Source organism: Cydia amplana, chromosome 15, assembly GCF_948474715.1.
Source record: "Cydia amplana chromosome 15, ilCydAmpl1.1, whole genome shotgun sequence".
Lineage (NCBI taxonomy): Eukaryota > Metazoa > Arthropoda > Insecta > Lepidoptera > Tortricidae > Cydia > Cydia amplana.
Window position 1 is genome coordinate 13314609 of NC_086083.1, and position 23421 is coordinate 13338029.

The 23421-nt window shown below is 41.1% G+C and overlaps 1 protein-coding gene across 1 annotated transcript in view; it reads left to right on the forward strand.

The window, feature by feature from the left end:
• The window catches only part of LOC134654629 (histone acetyltransferase KAT2A), a 32704-nt gene that overhangs the window by 8353 nt on the left and 930 nt on the right, over positions 1–23421 (forward strand). The window contains exons 6-19 of the mRNA XM_063510102.1: positions 44–93; positions 1590–1755; positions 3086–3224; positions 5206–5286; positions 9014–9189; positions 11247–11379; positions 13440–13512; positions 13816–13891; positions 14523–14667; positions 15136–15296; positions 17231–17308; positions 19425–19547; positions 21473–21563; positions 22831–22957. Of these exons, the coding sequence (XP_063366172.1) occupies positions 44–93; positions 1590–1755; positions 3086–3224; positions 5206–5286; positions 9014–9189; positions 11247–11379; positions 13440–13512; positions 13816–13891; positions 14523–14667; positions 15136–15296; positions 17231–17308; positions 19425–19547; positions 21473–21563; positions 22831–22957 (1619 nt within the window). The remainder of the gene's footprint in view (positions 1–43; positions 94–1589; positions 1756–3085; positions 3225–5205; positions 5287–9013; positions 9190–11246; positions 11380–13439; positions 13513–13815; positions 13892–14522; positions 14668–15135; positions 15297–17230; positions 17309–19424; positions 19548–21472; positions 21564–22830; positions 22958–23421) is intronic.

Sequence of the window (23421 nt, forward strand, 5' to 3'; positions counted from 1 at the left end):
CCTTAATCGATTGTTATTCTATTTAATTTTCTTTTATTTTCAGCAAGTTTCCAACCCAGAAGATATATCTGCATATCAAATAAACTACACAAGGTAAATAAAGAAAAATTATAATCAGTATTTTTCTTTAGTAATCAGTAAAGCATATTTTACGGTGGTCTGCTTCTATAAATGATGTCACCAATCGCTAAGGGCCGGTACAGACGGACTGACATTGTATGATTTGAACGTATTTTTTTACTCATTATCAATAATAGAAAATGTAAGAGAGTGATAGAGCAAGATGCCTGTAAGTAGTATTATATAATGTTGTTATGTAAATACTTGTGTACCCTATGTATAAGTATTACTGTCTCCCAATTTGTGCCGCTGTGGCTTTAGCTGTTAAGGTACAATTGAAGGGATGTTTACAAAAACAACATAACTGACTACACTGGTTGACACCTGAAACGATTAACAATGTTCTTAAAAAAGTGTCAACCGCTCTAAGCAGTTATGTTGTTTTTGTAAACATCCCTTCAATTGTCAACTTAAATAATGAACAATCTGTAAAATGTTTTGACGTGTAATGTATACGTGCATATACGAAATATGACTGCAACCCGACTGCTACTTATATGGGAACTGCACGCGTGCAGTCGTGCAGTTGGCGTGCAGTTCCCATACAAATTGCTGTCCGTCTGTATCAGCCCTAAAATAACCCGTCTATACTTGGTCAACCAGATCTTGTCAGTAGAAAAAGGCGGCAAATTTGAAAAATGTAGGCGCGAAGGGATATCGTCCCATAGAATTTGAATATCGCGCCTTTTTTTACTGACAAGATTTGGTTGACCAGCTATATTTCTTTTAAAAGTAGAAAAATTACTGTCTTGGGTGAGACTTGAACTCACGGCCTCTGGATAGATACTCCAGCGCTCTGCCATCTGAGCCACCAAGACCTCATCCATAGCCAGCAAATCTTTCCACCATATTATGGGTCAAGGGGACCGTAGCGACATCTACCGTAAGAGTGTTACACTTCTTAAACGGCTACCGGAGTTCCAAGTCATATTGGAAATTCACCAGTTACGATGTGCTACCCATACTAATTTTAATTTTTAACAAGCAGAAACGTCTGCGAACGATGCTATTAAGCTTAGAATAAATTTTAAAAGTGGAAAAATTACTGTCTTGGGTGAGACTTGAACTCCAGAGGCCGTGAGTTCAAGTCTCACCCAAGACAGTAATTTTTCCACTTTTAAAATTTATTCTAAGCTTAATAGCATCGTTCGCAGACGTTTCTGCTTGTTAAAAATTAAAATCAGCTATATTTCGACGACCGGTCTGGCCTAGTGGGTAGTGACCCTGCCTGTGAAGCCGCGGTCCTGGGTTCGAATCCCAGTAAGGGCATTTATTTGTGCGATGTGCACAGATATTTGTTCCTGAGTCATGGTTGTTTTCTATGTATTTATGTATGTGTATATTATATATATCGTTGTCTGAGTACCTACAACACAAGCTTTCTTGAGCTTACCGTGGGGCTTAGTCAATTTGTGTAATAATGTCCTATAATATTTATTATTATTATTTATTATTTATTTCGCCCCCAGATGGCTAGTGTTCTGCCACGTGCCCGCCTTCTGCGACTCGCTGCCGCACTACGAGACCTCCCTCGTGTTCGGGCGCACGCTTCTGCGCGCCGTGTTCAAGTCCGTGTGCCGCCAGCTCATGGACAAGTGCCACTCCGAGCGCGACCGCATGCCACCTGAGAAACGGGTCAGTGCGACGCACAGACAAGACATCCTCTAGACTGAGTTTTATTAACGACTTTATATTAAAATGCACTGGTTCGGAGAAAACAAAAATGTATTCTGACAAATAAAAATAGACAAAAAAGTATCAAAACCATAAACATAATAAAAAAGGTAAATTTATACAAAAAGGTTGTGCTCTCTTGCACATTCTCCCCTTTTTTTAAGTAGAGACAAGGACTTTCGCGAGCTTCTTTAGGGGTCGACGTAAGATTCCAGCGGCGGTAGCAACATCCGCCACTCTAACGATCCCGTCTCTGCCGGGGTATACGGCGGTCACGCGACCCTTGGGCCACGAGCCTCTAGGAAGGTTGCAATCACAAATGATCACAACACTGAACATAGTAACTCTACCCCCTCTGCCGCTTATACGGTAGTTTTACTCCATCTTCGAGTTAATCCCGTGCCGTGATTGGTCCGTGTCTTTGAACGGACCAATCACGGCACGGGACTCGCTCATCTCGTCCCCCGCACCCCCGTATTGTTGGCAGCATCGGTTTCATGAAATAATTGCTCTAAACTCCGTCTAGAGGATTCCTAGTCTATGGTGCGACGCGTCTGGATCATTAATTTAACCTTTTGGACGCCAATGACGGATATATCAGCACCGCAGGTCCAACGCCAAAGACGGATTAATCGGTCACATACCACAGAGCAACATAGACCTACGTGCACATGCATAAAGTTGAATTTCAGCTTTGATACTTCGGTGACGTGGCGTCCGAGTGACAGCTTTTGTGTTTTACACGGCGTCTAAAAGGTTAAAGATAGAGCTTTGACAATTTCATTAACACATTCAGTGCCGAAAACCCGACTATATCGGGTATTTTATGATTTCGTTCCCAGGCCGGACGACCCGATAGTCGGGATCGTGGCACTACAGCTTTATATGAAGAAATATTTGTGGCCTGGCGCGGATATGTTTGGCTGGGTGGCAATGTATGTGTTAAATATAGAGGGGGGAGGGGACAATTTCTCAAACTTTCGTAGCGTTTATTTTCAAAAGTATTCACTTAGTCAAAACATATTTTGAAACCTAAAAGTAGTTTCGTAATACTTATCGAATGGAGTTTCCCCATTAAAAATACATTGTATTACAATTATAGCTTATAGTTTTTGAGTAAAATGGCTGTGACAGACGGACGAAAATACTGTCATGATGACGAAACTACGAGGATTTGGTTTTTGCCATTCTAGCCATGGAACCAAAATGGGGCATTGGGAAATCCCAAAATTTAACAAAATTTTTCGTTATGCCATTAATTGACCGTTGTGAAAACTTATTTTGTTTTCAGGTGCTGGTGTTGACCCACTTCCCCCGCTTCTTGGCCTTGCTAGAAGAAGAGATATTCAGCGCCAGCTCGCCCATCTGGGACCCTGAGTACAAGCAGGTCCCGCCCAACCACCTTCAGGCTATTCTGGACAATAAGACCAGTAAGTTTACCGTTACCACTTTCACTAGTCCGAAACCGCCATTTTGAAAAAAAAACACAACGGGTTGCACTCCGGGAGTGCCGACAGAAGTGAAAACTCAATGACATCATACGTCTTACGCTCTCGCGAGTTTAACATTTTTTCCCAAAATCACAAAAAGTGCACAGCGCCGCTAAAGAAGTTTTCACTTCAAAAAACAAAAACCGATTCGACAACACATGAAACCATATTATTGAACCTGCTAATTTCATGAGAATCTCAAGAGAAATAAGATCTGTAAAGGAGAACAAACGTACATACGAAAGAATTTATGTCCAATGAAAACGAATAGAAATACGAAAAATACTTGCGCTATAGTTCGTTTTTTTAGCATTAGAAAAAGACTACGCGATCTTGACGTATCTGTTTATTGAAAAACACTTGAAAAATTCGAAACACGACACTACTACGATACTTTACACCCGAAGAGTCAATAGTTATTTGTACAACAAGAGATCAAAGTTTGATATTTCCTCGAGTGCTTATTTTGAGTCCCGTGCAAGCGAAAGATTCTATACTAGATTCACGAGCGTAGCGAGTGAATCTAATTTAGAACCTTGAGCGTAGTAAGGGACTCAAAAGCGCACGAGATGTAAATAATCTTGATCTCGTGTAGTTCACAAAACTTTTCACCTCAGCAGTGAGAACATATTAGAGAACCCGAAAAATGTATTCCTTCTTCATCACTTACCTCTATTCACTCATGTTTTCTTAAGATATACCAACAATTAAGTTTTCACCTCAGCAGCTCGAACAAGGGTACTTTGCTACTTAAAAACAGTGAGCAAAATTTCATTTTGCTCACTGAGTGAGCAAAATCGCATTTTGATCATTTTGTCTCACTCAGTGAGCAAAATGCGATTTTACTCACTGTTTTTAAGTAGCAAAGTACCCTTGTTCGAGCTGCTGAGGTGAAAAGAATCTTTGACATTCAGTCTCAGGATCATTTGCCAGTCACGTTTTATTTGTACAGCATGGTTACCGCTCATTTTAGCATAAACTGGGTCAAATCTCGACCTACAGGTCCACACGATAACGTATCTCCGGTAGTGCGTGATTCAGATAAACTGATTTTATCTCTATTCTTACAAATGTAGTAGTGTAATAGTCACCTATTTAGATCAAAGTAAATATTGTTGTACAAGTGTGATTTCGTGTGCTTAGACTTTGGCTTTATATTTTTGGCGGACTATTAAGTTTAAAAGTATATTTTACCGACGGACGAGTTTGTAATAAAGTCTGAAATTATGTGATATTATTATATCAGTACGATTTATTTGTTAGCTTAGCTACATTTCCACTATTTCTACATGAGACATTTCAATAGTAAGTTTTCATCAGTCTTCTTCAAATAGTTTAATTTTCAGAGGATTTTAACACACGCGTATATCAAAAGACCATACACGCTACTATACAGGCTTTTAACCTATTTCCCTAGAAAACACTAGGTACTTAATTTAAAAACAACTACCGTAACAACTTAAACAACTAACTAAAAGTTTCCAAGAATATAGTTCGTTTTTTTTAGCATTACAAAAAAACTATAGTCCAGACTGGTCTGGACCTCTGGAGGTAAAACTTAAAAAAAATCTTAATATCGACACAAATGGTGTTCGCGGTTTACATTTCTAAAATAATTTTGATATCGGAATTTTCGATCATAGTCGGGAGTATTGCCTCGAGACAGATAAATTTCCCTCTTATTTCCCTAAAAACCCCTAAACCCTACCCAATTTTCGATCATAGTAGAGAGTATTGCCTCGAGACAGATAAATTTCCCTCTTATTTCCCTAAAAACCCCTAAACCCTACCCAATTTTCGATCATAGTCGAGAGTATTGCCTCGAGACAGATAAATTTCCCTCTTATTTCCCTTAAAACCCCTAAACCCTACCCCTAGACCCCTGTCTTCTATCATCATCATCATATTTGATAACTTGCAGCGCCGCGGCGGGGTGAGTTCGAGCGGGTGACGACTAGCGGCGACAGCAAGGATGGGTTCACCACCGTGACGCTTTCTGCTGGTATGTTGGCACTTCATCATAATCAATCATCTTCCTCCACTTAAGCTTTGGTTTCCTCCGAAAGCGGTGCCATCGTATAGTGGTGAATAACGTCACCAGAACGGTGTCTATGTAAACCAAATGGTGCGGTTTCCTAGAGGGCGGTGATTGACACCGTAACGTCAAAAAGCGGTGCCGCCATTTGCATGACGGTGTCGATAGTTTCGTGAACGTTTTATTAGATAGCGGTGAAGCCATTTTGTACTAAAATCTCAAATGCACCTTCTGTACCAAGAGATTTGAATAAGTGATCTTCCGTACTACGATTATTTTCCTCTTCTATGATATTTCATCCTCCAAGTAAATTATTAAAGCTAAATCAAGGTCGTCCATTTTCTCTCCTGGATACGTTTCGTTTGACCTTGGTGGCTGACGGTGTGTTATGACGCCGTGGTACTTTCCACATGTTGTCACCGTAAAGACGGCCGTCTTTTTGCGGCCGCTATATGACGGCACTGCTTTCGGAGGAATCCAAAGCTTTAACGATTCCCTATACCTCTCGCGTGGAATGATGATCCCTATCACAGTTCTTTTTAGGGTTCCGTACCCAAAGGGTAAAAATGGGAGCCTATCACTAAGACTCCACTGTCCGTCTGTCCATCGCGTCGGGACGCGAGAGTTACAGACGTTACAGTAGACATTCAATAAGGTATTTGACTACTAGTCAAATTAGTATCTTTTTTCGAACTGTCAAAACGATTTTGCTGTTATGGAATTTATATGAAACACTAGCATGCGACGTCACAATCAAATTACCTACTCTTCAGAGTTTGATACGGGTTTTAAAATATAAATTGTGTCTAAAAATAACTGCTGTGTACGTTTCTCTATTAAGGTGGTTCGACTAGGTTACTCAAAGCTTAACCCTCGCTAGATGGTGCCACTTTCGCAAAATTTCATGTTTAATATTTTTATGGAATGGTCTTGGTATTTGTATACTTAAAACTATGTTTAGCGAACTCTTTAAGTAAATATTGAACTATTAATATAAACATTGAATACTTCATTGTGCAAAAACCACCCTTTAAAGTCGACGGAGTGTTGCTGTCATGCTTTTTCCTACTATAACTCACACATGCAAGCAGTGTTTCCGTGATGCTTATAGTAGACAATTTCACACAACGTAAGTATACTGCAATAGCGTTACAGTATGTTCGTGGAAATACGTGCAAGAGGATTGGGGTTCAAGACTGGTGCGAGTAGGTAATTTCTTTTTGTTTATTTTTGTCCTTTTTGTGTTATCTTACCTTTAAACGAGCAATTATTATATATATATTTATTTATATATTATGATGATATCAGAAACGGCTCTAACGATTTCGATGAAATTTGCTATAAGGGGTTTGATCTCTTAGCTAGGTCTGATCTGTGAAAAAACGCGCATTTTTGGGTTTTTATATCTGAGTTGATATTTTCTGAGCTTTGGTCGGTCTCCCAGATATTCAATCTCTTCTTCCTCGCATGGGGTCCGCTTGGCAACTAATCCCAGAATTGGCATGGGCACTAGTTTTTACGAAAGCGACTGCCCTGACCTTCCAACCCAGAGAGTAAACTTATTGGGATTAGTCCGGTTTCCTCACATTGGTTTCTTTCACCGAAAAATAGGTATCGGTATATAAATAGGTTCCGGTAAATAGGTATCAAATGATATTTCGTACAAAAGTTCCGAAAAATCATTGGTACGACGGTACGAGCCGGGGTTAGAACCCGCGACCTCCGGATTGCAAGTCGCACGCTCTTTCCGCTAGGCCACCAGCGCTTCCCCCAGATATTCAGTATCATCATCATCACTATCACTACATAGTATAAAACAAAGTCGCTTTTCTGTCTGTCTGTCTGTATGCTTAGATCTTTAAAAGTACGCAACGGATATTGATGCGGTTTTTTTTAATAGATAGAGTGATTCAAGAGGAAGGTTTATGTATAATTGGTTAACCCGTGCGAAGCCGGGGCGGGTAGCTATTTTCAATAAATTACATTATCAACGTTTTCAAAAAAAAAATCAATACCTGATTTTCACAGATTATGATCTTTTTGGGTTCTTCCAACTCAGAATCACTAGCATATTCTTGTTGAATCCTGAAGCTAATATAAAAACTATGTCCCAAATATTTGTATAGAAGTTTTAGTTTCCGCTACGTCACGCAGGCTGGGAAACATTTTTGATACTAAAACCTGACGTGATGACCGACATTTTAGGATATCTTTTTATGCTAGGATGGAGAATACCTACTGACGATTCTTAGTAGAAAAGCCCAAGGAAGTCCAGTTTGTAAGTGTCAGGTATCAGTTTTTTTTAAAGCGCTAATAGTTTGTTCTACAAGTAAAGCAATCCCTTACTGCCCAGCCTCTAATAAAGTAGTAGGTAATTGTAAAATAAAATAAAAGGAAATAATTTTTTTTTTAATTCAAGTACCTACAGTACATTTTTTTATATTTGTTATCCGTAGTAGTCCCTGTACCTGAAAGAAATATAATATCATGAATCATGATAGAAAAAAATATTAGGAAGAAAGATGATGTAACAATATGGATTCTAATAAAGTTATAATCAAGTTATAATTTACATACCTGGTAGTAACTAGTAATAATTGTGTTTTTCATTCATAGACAAAATTCCATTATTTTCAACCACAGGAAATTTTATACATTTCTTTTTTATTGCTGTGAGGATGTCCTGATTGTAAAAATCAAAAAGATTAGGTAGAGTATAATTTCTAATTATCTTTGTAAAAATTAAACGAATACGCTTAGCCCATACTTAATCCATCGATTTTTGAAAATAAGAAAAATTAAATAAAAATAAAAAACACAACACGAAATTTAGGTGTAAAAAAAAATACAAAAAGTTATGTCCCAGCATACAATGACTGGGGTTTGAACCGGGAACCTTCCGTTTGTAAGCAAAAAAGCGACTGTTTACAAAAAGCGCCATGATAGTTCTTAGCTAAGCTGACGAACTTCGGGTACTTATTCAACAAAATCGGGTAGTGCAACAAAATTGCGCTAAACATGACGGCACTTCAAATTCGCGCCGTGGTCAGCCCGGCAACGTCGGAAATGGTATGGCAACGTCGCAAATGTATCCGTACACGACATTTGTGACGCACACATACGTAAAATTGATGAAAAGTTAACTATGATTTCTGCATGATTTCTGTATGAAACATTGTTTTCCTATTCATTTAGCGAAAATGAATATTCGAAAGAAGATAAATGCGGAAATATTTATGTAGTAATAGTGTGTAGTTACTTAATGAAAGTCGATTGAATTTTGTATGAAAATCGAACCACCTTAATCTTCTTGTGCTCTATTTCATGAATGGTGTAAAATAATTTAAATACATGAATACACAGAAATGCCAACTATAAAACAAGAGGTAAACAAATACAGCAAAAAGTACAAGGAAATACTTCAAAACCACTGCAACGAACTAGCCAGAAACCTGTTAAACGAACAAGACTACATACCGAGGCTAAAAAGATGGCACATTCTAGGGCTAGATCAGAGACAATAAGCCCCCACGCAAACTGGTGATGGTGCTCAGTGGAACACCACCCTAAATAATAATTTAAAAAAAACCATAAACCATCTGATTATGGCTAGAACAGCCGATTGCAGATTTATTAAAAAAAAATTTAAATACAGTCAAACACCCTATTATGTGCCTATTTTGTGTCTAAACAGGTTCAATAAAACAAGAGTCCCTCAAACGCGCCGCCGAAAGCCGAGGCGAGGCGGGCAGCGCCTTCGGCGGCAAGCGGCGGCGGGTCGTGGAGGACTGCGCCGATGACGTCAGCGAGCGCTGCGTGGCCGACATCGTGGCCACCATCACCGACCCCGCCTACATGTGCGGCCCCGACGTGAGTAGCCAACATGACACAACTATATCTTCTGTAAAGCCGAGGCGAGGCGGGCAGCGCCTTCGGCGGCAAGCGGCGGCGGGTCGTGGAGGACTGCGCCGATGACGTCAGCGAGCGCTGCGTGGCCGACATCGTGGCCACCATCACCGACCCCGCCTACATGTGCGGCCCCGACGTGAGTAGCCAACATGACACAACTATATCTTCTGTAAAGCCGAGGCGAGGCGGGCAGCGCCTTCGGCGGCAAGCGGCGGCGGGTCGTGGAGGACTGCGCCGATGACGTCAGCGAGCGCTGCGTGGCCGACATCGTGGCCACCATCACCGACCCCGCCTACATGTGCGGGCCCGATGTGAGTAGCCAACATGACACAAAACTACGCCTATATAAATAAATAAATAAATAAATATTAATGGACATTTTTACACAAATTGACTAAGCCCCACGGTAAGCTCAAGAAGGCTTGTGTTGTGGGTACTCGGACAACGATAGACATAATATACAAATACTTAAATACATAGAAAACAACCATGACTCAGGAACAAATATCTGTGCTCATCACAGAAATAAATGCCCTTACTGGGATTCGAACCCAGGACCACGGCTTCACAGGCAGAGTCACTACCCACTAGGCCAGACCGGTCGTCAAATATATCTAATCGTAGTCGTCTATATCTTCTGTAAACCTGAGTAGCCATCACTCACGAAATCTACAAGTGCGGGCGCTATTTTTTTTTATATTATAAATGGGCTTACTCATGGCCACAGACTAGCCGAGGCGAAGACGTGGCCTACGATGGCGCGAGCCTGCCCAGAAGGTGCCTGTCCACCCTTGATTTGAAGGTTGCCGGGTTATATGAGCTCGGAAATATAGACGCCGGCAAGGAATTCCATTCCTTGGCAGTGCGCATAAGAAACGAGGAAGCAAAGCGCTTCGTGCGAATTGGTGGAATATCTACCAAGTAAGGATGGAAACCGGCCGTGCGTCTAAAAGTCCGCACGCAAAGGCTATTTACGATTATTTTTAATATCACATTGTGGCAGGGTCGCCATGTGAAGTTTTACGCCGTCATCAAAATATAAACAATTTCAACCCTATTTCTACGATAAACTGAAATCAATTTATGTCATATACTCCTATGCCCGAGGAAACCAGTATCTTCAGCATTTGCGTCTTATAACCTCTTACGGCTCTGCCTCGACATTGCGCGACTGGCGACGGTGGCGGCGGCAACCATAGGTGGGCACGAAAGTTTCGCTGTGTCTCGCTCCAACCTATGGTTGCCGCCGTCGCCAGTCGCGCAATGTCGTGGCCGAGCCGTTAGGCGACCTAGATCACGGTTCCACGCGTTCAAATTTATCGAATAAGTATATGTAATCTTGAAAGGGCTTCACGTCTTAGTATCGGTTATTTGATTCAATATCTGGGAGACCGAGCTTTGCTTGAATAACATATAAAAATTCAATAATGCGCGTTTTCCCAGAGATAAAACCTACCTAGATCGATTTTTCGCCCCCGAAAACCCCCATACAGCAAATTTCATCGAAATCGTTAGAGCCGCTCCTGAGATCCCCGAAATATTACATATAAATAAATAAATATACAAGAATTGCTCGTTTAAAGTTATAAGATAGGATTAAAATGTTGCATCTTCTGCAATCTTATAAAATGTAATTTTTAGGGTTCCGTACCCAAAGGGTAAAAACGGGACCCTATTACTAAGACTCCACTGTCCGTCCGTCCGTCCGTCCGTCCGTCCGTCCGTCTGTCACCAGGCTGTATCTCACGAACCGTGATAGCTAGACAGTTGAAATTTTCACAGATGATGTATTTCTGTTGCCGCTATAACAACAAATACTAAAAACAGAATAAAATAAAGATTTAAGTTGGGCTCCCATACAACAAACGTGATTTTTGACCGAAGTTAAGCAACGTCGGGCGGGGTCAGTACTTGGATGGGTGACCGTTTTTCTGCTTGTTTTGCTCTATTTTTTGTTGATGGTGCGGAACCCTCCGTGCGCGAGTCCGACTCGCACTTGGCCGGTTTTTTACTTGCAGGCGTTGTTTCAAATGCAAGCGCCGCGCGACGAGGCCGCAAAAGTGGAGGAACAGAGAAAGATGATAGAGTTCCATGTCATCGGGAACTCTCTCACGGGACCCGTCAACAAGCAAACCATGCTGTGGCTCATAGGTAAGTTAGGTAACAGCACTGACAATCCAACCTCTAGACTGAGCTTAGGGCAATTCTTTCATGAAACCGATGCTGCCAAAAATACGGGGGTGCGGGGGGACGAGGTGAGCGAATCCCGTGCCGTGATTGGTCCGTTCAAAGACACGGACCAATCACGGCACGGGATTGACTCGAAGATGGAGTAACGTTACCGTATGTGTGGCAGAGGGGGTAGCGCGACTATGCTATGTCTAGAGGTTGGATTGTCTGTGGGTAACAGGGATATTGCGAATATCCGCATCCGCAACCGCGGAACTTCCGCATTATTTTCAACATCCGCATCCGCATAAAATCGATGCGGATTTAATGCGGATGCGGAACAGTTCGGTACAGGAACGTCTTAGCATCGGCGTAAGTGCTAGACTGCTAGGTAATTTAGTCATTAGCCAAAAAACCTATTAGAAATTAGCAGTCAAGCGTGAGTGGGACTTAATGTACGGAACCCTTGGAACGCGAGTCCGACTCGCACTTGGCCGGTTTTTTGAAATAAAAATGACTAAAATGTAATATTTGACGTTTTTTATGTACCTATCTTGACATCCGCATCCGCGGATGTGAGCCTTTAAAAATCCGCATCCGCGGATGTCAAAATATCGGCATCCGCAACATCCCTGTTAGGTAACACACGTTAAGTAGATTTAAGCTAGAATAGGGATGATGACACATGTTGAATTTTATAACAAGATCTAGTAAAATAGATAGCAAATGAGCAATTTATCACAATAATGTGGATAATAAAATAAAATATGTTACAAAAATACAGGACCAGAAAGTTTCAAAATTTAAGTTTTTTTTTAACTTCCAAAAACGATAAAAGTAAAGGATAGGTACCATTAGATTCCATACATTTTATCCAAAGAAATATTGTATAGCAACTATATACATAAACGCAATATTTCACGGACAAAAACGCAATTTTCTTGTTTTGTTTATACTACAAGATGGAATATCAGTGACCTTGACGTCACGTTCACTTATCCTTTTGTGAGGGGCGTTTCGCGAGTGAAGTGCGACTGTCGGAATTTGACTATAATTTCTAACTTTTGTTTTGCTTTAATGCAATGGGTCCCATATAGACATTTGATCCTAAAAACAAACCCGATCGATTGACACCATAAATATGAGCCAAATAGCTTGAAATAAATTAATTTTAATTTTTAATTTTTTTTAATAAATGAAAATTAGTCATGTAGCCTATTAGCTGGGCGAGAGTGCAGTCAAGGCAATAACAGTTTTGTATGATTCACGGTTAGTTTCACTAGACTTATATCGACCGTGAACAATACAAAAGATTACCTTTTGTATGTACCTTCGAGCAACACCGGCCTCCGACATGTCGGGAGGAACCCAAGTGATATCTTACCGTACAAATCGTTCTGCCATTTTTTACGGGAGGAGACGTGCACATACGCACTTCTCACTCACTACATACAAACTGCAATCTCAAATACATAGAAAATAACACATGTCAAAGACAAATCTTGCACACCTCTTTTTGTGTACGGACGAGTCACAACACGCACCGCCATGGGTACAGTTGTACCATAGAGAAATATAGTAAGACAAGAGTGCTCACTCCATACATCAGTTAGACTATTAATTTCAGTGTCTACATCTAGCATCGAGTAGCGGAACTATCAGTACTGCTACTTGACAATAGATGTAGCACCGACCGGAAAGTCTTATCTCAACAGCATAAGACTTTCCGGTCGGTGCTACATCTATTGTCAAGTAGCAGTACTGATAGTTCCGCTACTCGATGCTAGATGCTAATAGTCTTTTTGGTACTAAAACTGATGTATGGAGTGAGCACTCTATGTATTTTTTTCTCTATGGTTGTACCTATGCTTCGGCAGAGGGGAAATAGTATGAATGCCGTCTCCCTTCCCGGTGTTGCTCGAAGTCACGGTCTATGTCCCGTTAGATATAAGTCCATTCAAAGCAAGTCAACCGAGGACATATTTTTCATGATAAAATATAACTTACATAGAAGTACTTATAAGAAGTGTTTTTTTTTGTAGGTCTTCATAACGTCTTTTCCCATCAGTTACCAGAAATGACCAAAGAATACATCTCACAGCTAGTTTTTGACCCGTAAGTATTTTTCCAAAGATCGCATTTCAGGTAACAGGCAGGCGTGGCTCACTCCGCGATTTCGTCGCTTTGCTACAGGTAGCTAAAAGTACATCCGTTCGGCCCCAATTTTGGGGAAAGCCATAAGCCGCGCGTGGCGCTGTCGCAACCTAGCGGCCATATCTGTGCTGATCGTAACAGACGCGTTTTGTTAGAGAGTGAGTCTTCTGTACTTAGTACTATTATTTATTCTGTGGTAACAGGATATTTACTTTGATTTGATTTCCAAATAAGTATTATTTTTAATATATGTTTATGTTTCAGAAAACACAAGACACTTGCTTTGATCAAGGAGGGGAGACCAATCGGAGGAATATGCTTCAGGACTTTCCATTCACAGGTATCTTGTCTCTTCAACTTTCGACTCTTGTCTGGTATCTAATTCACGGTTATGTCATACTTTCTCCTCTTCAAAATTTTCTTAAATCTATTCGGGTCTGCTTATATTGGCTCAGAAACTAGAACCAACCATGAAAGGGGTATTGGATTAGGTATTTAATGAATATGTAATTGTTTTAGAAAGTAACGAAGCAACAACCTAGTTCAAAACTTGACACAACGATAGGGTAACAATCATCAATAGGGTTTCTTTATATAAAGTGGGTCTTCCGATATTTAATTCAGGTGCCATATGTAACATTATCTAATTCAATATTTAAAACTTTCGCGTTTTAAACATATGTTAACTCACATTTATAGACGGGTCTAACGCGACCCATCTGGGTCTGTATTTGGGTCTTTTTCATACATTTTTCGTCGGGTAGTTGTACAAATCTCTGTTTTGACATTTTGCTGGGACATCTTAGCCGCGACCACGACCAGTGAAACCTGTGTCGAAACGTCGGTAAACAAAGGTAATTGAATAAATTTCGCGTTAGATAGACCCGTCTATAAATGTGAGTTAATATTATCTAATTAGTCAAAACTGTTTTAAAATGTCGGCGCTGATTTTAAATCTGTATTCCATTTAGGGTTTCAGCGAGGTGGTGTTCTGCGCGGTGACCTCCAACGAGCAGGTGAAAGGCTACGGGACACATCTGATGAACCATCTCAAGGACTACCACATCCGGAACAACATCCTGCACTTCCTGTCGTTCGCTGACGAGTTCGCCATCGGTAAGGATGCTGGCAGGTTAACACGATGTAAATCCCTACTAATATTATAAACCTCACGATAAAAGATTAAACCGCTGAACCGATTTAGATCAAGGGTTTAAATTCAGCTAATTTCACGGTTTAACCCATGTATTTTTATTCACTCGTGCCACATTTCGAGCAGTTTAGGTCTTCATTCTCAAGCACTAACAGTGCGTGAGTAGCGGACACGAGAGCCGCTCGCCGCTTACACTGAAAATACGTGACATTAATCCTAATACTAGCTTAACGTTATTATGACTCACGACAGTTTAAAACTCGCTTTAGGGCTCATTTAGACGGCGCGCGAACTAGTATACGATTTTAGTTACATTGCGGACCATTGAGGTTACATCAATTCAGCCGACCGATCAAACGACGCAATGTAATGAAACTCGCATGCGAGTTCTCGCCCCGTCTAAATGAGCCCTTAAATGCCTTATTCTCCAGGTTACTTCAAGAAGCAGGGCTTCAGCAAGGACATCCGGCTGCCGCGGGCCATGTACCAGGGCTACATAAAAGACTACGAGGGAGCCACGCTCATGCACTGCGAGCTCAACCCTAGGATAGTGTACACGCAGTTCACCTCGGTCATACGCCGGCAGAAAGAGGTACACACATAGAAAGTTACCTACAGGTTACTTCAAGAAGCAGGGCTTCAGCAAGGACATAAGGCTACAGCAAGCAAGGTACTAGGGCTACATAAAAGACTACGAGGGAGCCACGCTCATGCACTGCGAGCTCAACCCCAGGATAGTGTACACGCAGTTCACCTCGGTCATACGCCGGCAGAAAGAGGTACACACATAGAAAGTTACCTACGGGTTACTTCAAGAAGCAGGGCTTCAGTAAGGACATAAGGCTACAGCAAGCAAGGTACCAGGGCTACATAAAGACTACGAGGGAGCCACGCTCATGCACTGCGAGCTCAACCCCAGGATAGTGTACACACAGTTCACCTCGGTCATACGGCGGCAGAAAGAGGTACACACATAGAAAGTTACCTACAGGTTACTTCAAGAAGCAGGGCTTCAGCAAGGACATAAGGCTACAGCAAGCAAGGCACTAGGGCTACTTAAAGGATAGGGAGCCACGCTCATGCACTGCGAGCTCAACCCCAGGATAGTGTACACGCAGTTCACCTCGGTCATACGCCGGCAGAAAGAGGTACACACATAGAAAGTTACCTACAGGTTACTTCAAGAAGCAGGGCTTCAGCAAGGACATAAGGCTACAGCAAGCAAGGTACCAGGGCTACTTAAAGGATAGGGAGCCACGCTCATGCACTGCGAGCTCAACCCCAGGATAGTGTACACGCAGTTCACGTCGGTCATACGCCGGCAGAAAGAGGTACACACATCTATGTGTGTACCTCTTATTATTTAGGTAACTTTCTAAAGTTACCTACAGGTTACTTCAAGAAGCAGGGCTTCAGCAAGGACATAAGGCTACAGCATGCAAGGTACTAGGGCTACATAAAGACTACGAGGGAGCCACGCTCATGCACTGCGAGCTCAACCCTAGGATAGTGTACACGCAGTTCACCTCGGTCATACGCCGGCAAAAAGAGGTACACACATAGAAAGTTACCTACAGGTTACTTCAAGAAGCAGGGCTTCAGTAAGGACATAAGGCTACAGCAAGCAAGGTACCAGGGCTACTTAAAGGATAGGGAGCCACGCTCATGCACTGCGAGCTCAACCCCAGGATAGTGTACACGCAGTTCACCTCGGTCATACGCCGGCAGAAAGAGGTACACACAGAAACATCTACAGTCAGCAGCAGAAGTTGCTAAGCGGGCGAGGTGTTCAAAATGATCTTGACGCGACTTTATTGTTAAGAGAATAAGGGCGTGTCAAGGTAATTTTGAACACCTCGACCGCTTAGCAACTTCTGCTACTGACTGTGTAAGTTTTGCATGCCAAGTGAGGCAGAACATGCATTCATGTAACCCATTTACTGACATGACAAATTGTACCATCTGTGTAATGTTCTAGCAAAATAAATGATTCTGATTCTGATTCTACTGTACCTACCTGCAAATTCACTTATTTATTTGCACTTAATTTTTTTTTTCAATGTTTATACTTTCTGACGGGTGAGACCATGTTTTTTTTGTTAAGGAACCGCAGTTAATTGTTTGTTTTTTTATTTACAAACAAGATATATACAGTGGTATTACTAAAATAAATTATATTATGTTATGTATCAACACTACCAACTAGCAGATTTTGTGACCTAAAAGGCATACAATATTTTTTTGGAGATTCCAAAGTACTGGGAATCAGAGGTCCTAGTACTTTCGAATACGGGCACAGAGTGACAGTATAGGAGATGCGTGGCGATAGGCGGAGAAAGTGAAAGTGGACATTTACCACGTTGCAAGATATTTATACTTGGTCAACCAGATCTTGACAGTAGAAAAAGGCGGCAAATTTGAAAATTGTAGGCGCGAAGGGATATTGTCCCATAGAAAATTTGAATTTCGCGCCTTTTTTTACTGACAAGATTCGGTTGACCATCTATATTGTATTTTCTTTTTCAGATCGTTAAGAAGTTGATAGATATGAGGCAGAAAGAAGTTAGGAAAATTCATCCCGGACTTACGTGTTTTAAAGAGGGTGTAAGTATTTATTTTACATACAAATGAGTCATATTAGATTGAAATAACACAAGTAGTTAACACATTGATGTCTGTTTGTTTAGTCCTCAAAATTTCAATCGTTTTCATCGTATTAGTCTCAGTAAGTAATGTTACAATGATGTTCAGAGTTAGTCAGAGTTGAGATGATGATCCGGGTTGCGGCGCGGTTCATGCAGCCCGCCTGCATACATCGCCATTGTTAGAAGCTCGGTACTACTTACTGTCTTATTAATTGTCACATATTAGTTTGGGCAGTTGTGTAATAGTACATTATTGTTGAGGCACGGAAGTAGCTACTTGCTGGCTGAGGATTCGTTTTAAACGGACGACCTTGGGAGTCTGTTTAATTGAATCCGAACCCAGCAAGTAGCCTTCCAACCGAGTCATATATAGTGCTTTTCTCAAAAATGGTGCAAGAAATAGAAATATTTTAAAAAAGCAAAGTTCTAATTTTCACAGAAAAAAGTAAATCCATTAAAAAGATTGTATTTTTCTGTGAAGAAGTGTATTTTTCTGCTGAAAATACGCCAACCTATTTGAGACACCTAAATAGTCGCGGTACCAACATTATAATAATAAGTACTGGTCATCTGTTTGGCTGTTTAATGGACCTATGCCTTCATTTGATATGGCCATCTCAATTTTTAAAAAGTTTGGAACTCGACAAATAATGGAATTTGTATGCAACATTGCAGTCCCGAAATCGAGACTGCAACGTTTTTAACTTTCTAATTTTTTGACTGATCATAAACTACGCACTTCGCGACCCATTTTTTACCGGCGACGTCGACTTAGCCGTCCATTTTTGAGAAAAAGTTGTAGTAGTAGTAGTAGTAAAATACTTTATTGTACAAAAAGAAATATAAAACATGAAAGAACACATATTATTAGTACAAAGGCGAACTTATCCCTTTCAGGGATTTCTTCCAGTTAACCCTTGAGCAATTGAGCAAAAACCTGTGACAACCCTACTGTGTTGTGCGGTGTCGGCATTTATGCAAACTTTAAAGGCGTCGGCCCACTGTTACTTACACTGTGCCCTCAGGCACAGAATAAATAATAGTACTAAGTACAGAAGACTCACTCTCTAACAAAACGCGTCTGTTACGATCAGCACAGATATGGCCGCTAGGTGGCGACAGCGCCACGTGCGGCTTATGGCTTTCCCCAAAATTGGTGTGGAACGGATGTACTTTTAGCTACCTGTAGCAAAGCGACGAAATCGCGGAGTGAGACACGCCTTTTTTTTTTTTTTTTTTTTTTTTTTTTTCGGAGTGGGAATGCATTTACGCACGGTGTGTGGGACTCGCCGCTCCTTGTCCCTCTCTTGGCGAGAGGGGGGGAGAATTTGGCCCTACCCACTAAACCCACTCCGGCGTTTCATCCTCTTTGCCGTTCGTGAGGGCACACTGGGATCGATATCATTCCACCACGGCGCCCTGCAGCCCCGGCTTTGAGACACGCCTGCCTCAGGCTCAGTTGTTTATTTGTTTATTTTATTTACAATTAGTACTAACAGTTAAACCTTACGTACTAATCGGTGTTGAGTTACTTAAGTCTAACATGCAGACAGGTACTCAATTAAGATGGATTAAATTACAATACATATTATTGGATTACATGGGGGATAAAACTAATTACAATTGCAATAAAAATTAATTACCATAAATTACTATAAATTAAATAAAAAACAGGTCCAGGAGCAAAATGTCAGAAATTAATGTTAATTCTATTAGACTATGGAGCTTTTCGCCACTATTGACTCAAGGTAGCGGTTGGATACTGTCAGAAATTGGTTTTCAGAGGTGTAAAATTATGTCAAGTTGGCTATCGCTGTTCAAGATGCAATTTAATTGCGTCATCGCTTGATGTAGTGGGGAGAAAGAGAGAGTACGCGTCCTGGCCGGCGGGACGGCAAAGAAGCCGCGGCTGCGAGCGCGTAATTCAAATTCAAATTCAAATAATTTATTTCAGAATAAAATTCCATAAAACATACACAAACAAAATTAAAATTAACTACAATATAATTTAATAAGTTAGTAACATTAAAAATACTTAAAACTATAGGTTGTAATAGGTTGTGTTGTTTGCGCAGGTGCGCAGTATCCCGGTGGAGTGTATCCCGGGGCTGCGCGAGACGGGCTGGCGGGCGGCGCGCGCGCAGCCCGCCGACGCGGCCGCCGACGACGTCACCGCGCTGCGCACCGTACTACACGCTGTATGTGTATACTATACTTTTTATTACTCAGAGTCGAAATTAATTTTTCGTGAGACATATTTTAAACTGTTTAGGCCCACTTGCACCATCCCACAAACCCGGGGTTAAGCGATTAAACCGTTAATCAAGTGTCAAATTGTATTGGTAACCATTGTAACTCCAGGCTTAACCAGTTAACCCCGGGTTAGTGAAATGGTGCAAGTGGGCCTTAGACGACAACAGTTTCACTCGCTGAGGTTTTTAGTCGCTGTTGGCGACATGTTTCGGGCCCGTCGGGGGTCCTTCCTCAGGCTCGAGTGCTCGCGGCGGCTGCAATTCGTGCGCTGAAACGGCTCGTCGGTTCGTGAAACGTGTCGCCAATAGCGACTAAAAATCTAAGCGAGTGAAAACGTTAACTTTTCAGGGTCGTAATAGTAAATGTATGGAAAAAGTTTTTATTAATTTGTAGCTTTTTAGTAAATTACCGTAAGTTGACCCCGATGAAACTATTGATACTGGATAGGAATGAAATCGATTGGCATACAAAAATAGAAGGTGAAAAATAAAAAAAATCATTTTCATACAAATATCCTCGATTTGTGGCTTTTCTAGCCGGATTTTTTTTGGTTCCATACAAGCTTTTGATCCTCAATAGGAATGGGATCGATTGGCATTAAAAAAAAGTTTGTCAAAAATGACCTTTTTCTCGCACCCTGTATGTTTTTTCCAAAATCTGTAAAAGCCAATCTTCATTAATTTGAAATCGAGGGAAGGTCTTCTAAGACCGTTTTCTCGTAGCAGCACGGGATCTGGTAGCTGCCCTCACTGACCCAAAAAGAAAATCCACCCTGTATACTAGGACTAATCATATATGTATACATTTATGTATATGTATACAGGGTGCTTCCTGTAACAGGAGCAATAAAAACTAAAGGCGATGTTAGTGCAGTCCTTAGTGTTACCAATAATAGATTACGGGGATGTGTGCACCACTAATGTCACTCAGGAATTGCTTAATAAACTAGACCGTCTTCTCAATAACTGCATTAGATTTATATTTGGTCTTCGTAAATACGATCATGTCTCCTTTTACCGCCGGCAGCTCAACTGGCTTTCCATCCGTCGTCGTAGGTCCTTCCGGATCCTTTGTGTCCTATTTTCGATCCTGTTTGAGCCTTCTGCTCCGGGATATCTCAAAAGTAAATTCGTGTTCGACACTCCGCGCCCAGGATGTGAGCTGCGTACCTCCCGCATTCTCAAACTGACCATACCTTCTCACCGTACTGGTTTCATGACTCATTCTTTCGCCGTCCAGGCTAGCCGTCTTTGGAATTCACTCCCTCTAAATATTAGACAAGCTACTAGTAAGTTTTCTTTCAAGCGGATGTTACGTAAGCATTTGCTAAAGCAAGAGTTCGAATAATATCCATCATTATTATATTTATAGTATGTATTTTATAAATATGTGGTAGTTTATATATATTTTATTTATTTATGTAATTTATAAGTATAGTTTGCTTTTTTTAACTCACTCAATATATTTTCTCTCTCTGCACCAATTGAAGGTATCTCTGTTTGGCCCTATGGTTGACTGGTAGAGAATGCCATTTGGCATTAAGTCCGCCATTTGTACATTGTTGTATATATTTCGTGCAATAAAGTTTAAATAAAATAAATAAATAAATAAAGGCTGTACTCGGTGCCGCCTCCGCGCCGCTGCCGCGCCGCCGCCGCGGGTTTTTTGCGTCTCGTGTACATAGTGCGAAGGTGCGGCGGCGGCGCGGAGGCGGCACCGTGTACACGCGCCCTAAAGGATTCATAATTTTTAAAAGTTGCTGAACAAATGTTGGTCAGTTTGAGGAGTACAGCCTTTAGTTTAATTTATTGCTCCTGTTACAGGAAGCACCCTGTATATACGTATACTTCAATTTAAATATGTATTGCAGGTAAAAAACCACGCGGCCGCCTGGCCGTTCCTGAAGCCGGTGGACAAGGCGGAGGTGCCTGACTACTACGACCACATCAAATATCCTATGGGTAAGATACATTTTCAGAATTGAGAATTGAAACTTTCAACGTGAAAAAAAAAACGTAAATTTCTACAATTACTGTGCGGTTCTATTTTTTATAATATTATTTCCCGATTTTTGGCAAATTTCTGCAACTTACACATCTGTAGTTACATAAAAATATAGCTTGTACCACAGTACTACATGAAATCTCAATATCATTATAAACCGTCATAGAAACTTTTTCGACGAAACATAATATTCAAAAACGGGGCTACTATGACCGTTGGGGTAACTTTGATAAGAACCTTACGTTATGGCGTAATTTATTAACCCTTTGACCGCCAAAGACGTCAATTGACCCGCTTTGCTACAGCCCAATATCAACCTTATTTCCTGTATTCCGATAAGGTTCACGATGAAGCGCCGCACACGATAGGCGTGACGTTTAAAGAGTTAAATTAAATGTCAATTAAGTCATAATTTCTTGCCAAGTTAAAATCTTATAAAAGTATTAACCAGGGATGTTGCGAACATCCGCATCCGCATCCGCAACCGCGGAACTTCCGCATTATTTTCAACATCCGCATCTGCATCCGCATCCGCATCAAATCGATGCGGAGCTTATGCGGATGCGGATGTCGAACAAGCCGGTACAGGAACGTCTTAGCGGCGGCGTAAGTGCTAGGTAATTTCATCATTACCTATAATGAAATCGTCTAGATCCAGAAAAGTCGGCGAAGTTACTGTTTATTAAATATAACCATAGAGAAAAAAATACATAGAGTGCTCACTCCATACATCACTTCAGACTATTAATTTCAGTGTCAACATCTAGCATCGAGTAGCGGAACTATCAGTATTGCTACTTGACAATAGATGTAGCACCGACCGGAAAGTCTTATCTCAACAGCATAAGACTTTCCGGTCGGTGGCGACATCTATTGTCAAGTAGCAGTACTGATAGTTCCGCTACTCGATGCTAGATGCTAATAGTCTTTTTGGTACTAAAACTGATGTATGGAGTGAGCACTCTATGTATTTTTTTTCTCTATGATATAACGCACCTATATTCTTGCTTAAATACTAAACGTTTCGTTTTTTTTAAATAAAAAAAAGTACTAAAAATGTAATATTTGACGTTTTCCAAGTACTTAATCTTGACATCCGCATCCGCATCCGCATCCGCGGATGTGAGGCTTTAAATATCCGCATCCGCATCAGCATCCGCGGATGTCAAAAAATCTGCATCCGCAACATCCCTGGTATTAACCCCAACAAAATGTATTTTTTAGATTTACGCTCGATGGGCGAGCGTCTGAAAGCTCGCTACTACGTATCGAAGAGGCTTTTCATCGCCGACATGACGCGGATCTTCACTAACTGCCGCACCTACAACTCGCCCGAGACTGACTACTACAAGTAAGTCTGATAACCATTCATACCTGGTGTGGCCTGTATAGGTAATACGAGCAAAAAATTAAACTGTAGGCTATACTCTTCAACCTGACTACTTAAAAAAAAAACAACGGGTTGCACTCAGAGAGTGCCGGCAGAAATGAAAACTCAATCACTATTGCAAAATGTCTGCAGCACTATGTATAATTGAGGTTAACGCCATCTAGCGTTATTTCGTCGCATTACTTGAAACCCCTAAGCACATCACGGTTAGTACTCGAGTTATATTAATACCAGTTAGAGCGAAACTCACTAGATGGCATTTAAATCAATAAAGAAAAACTCAATGACATTGAAGTAACAGTTCTTCGATCAGGTCACGTGTCCGTCTTACGTCTTACGGTCTCGTGACACCTGTTACGAGTTTAACATTTTTTCCCCATCACAAAAATTGCACAGCGCCGCTAAAGAAGTTTTCACTTCAAAAA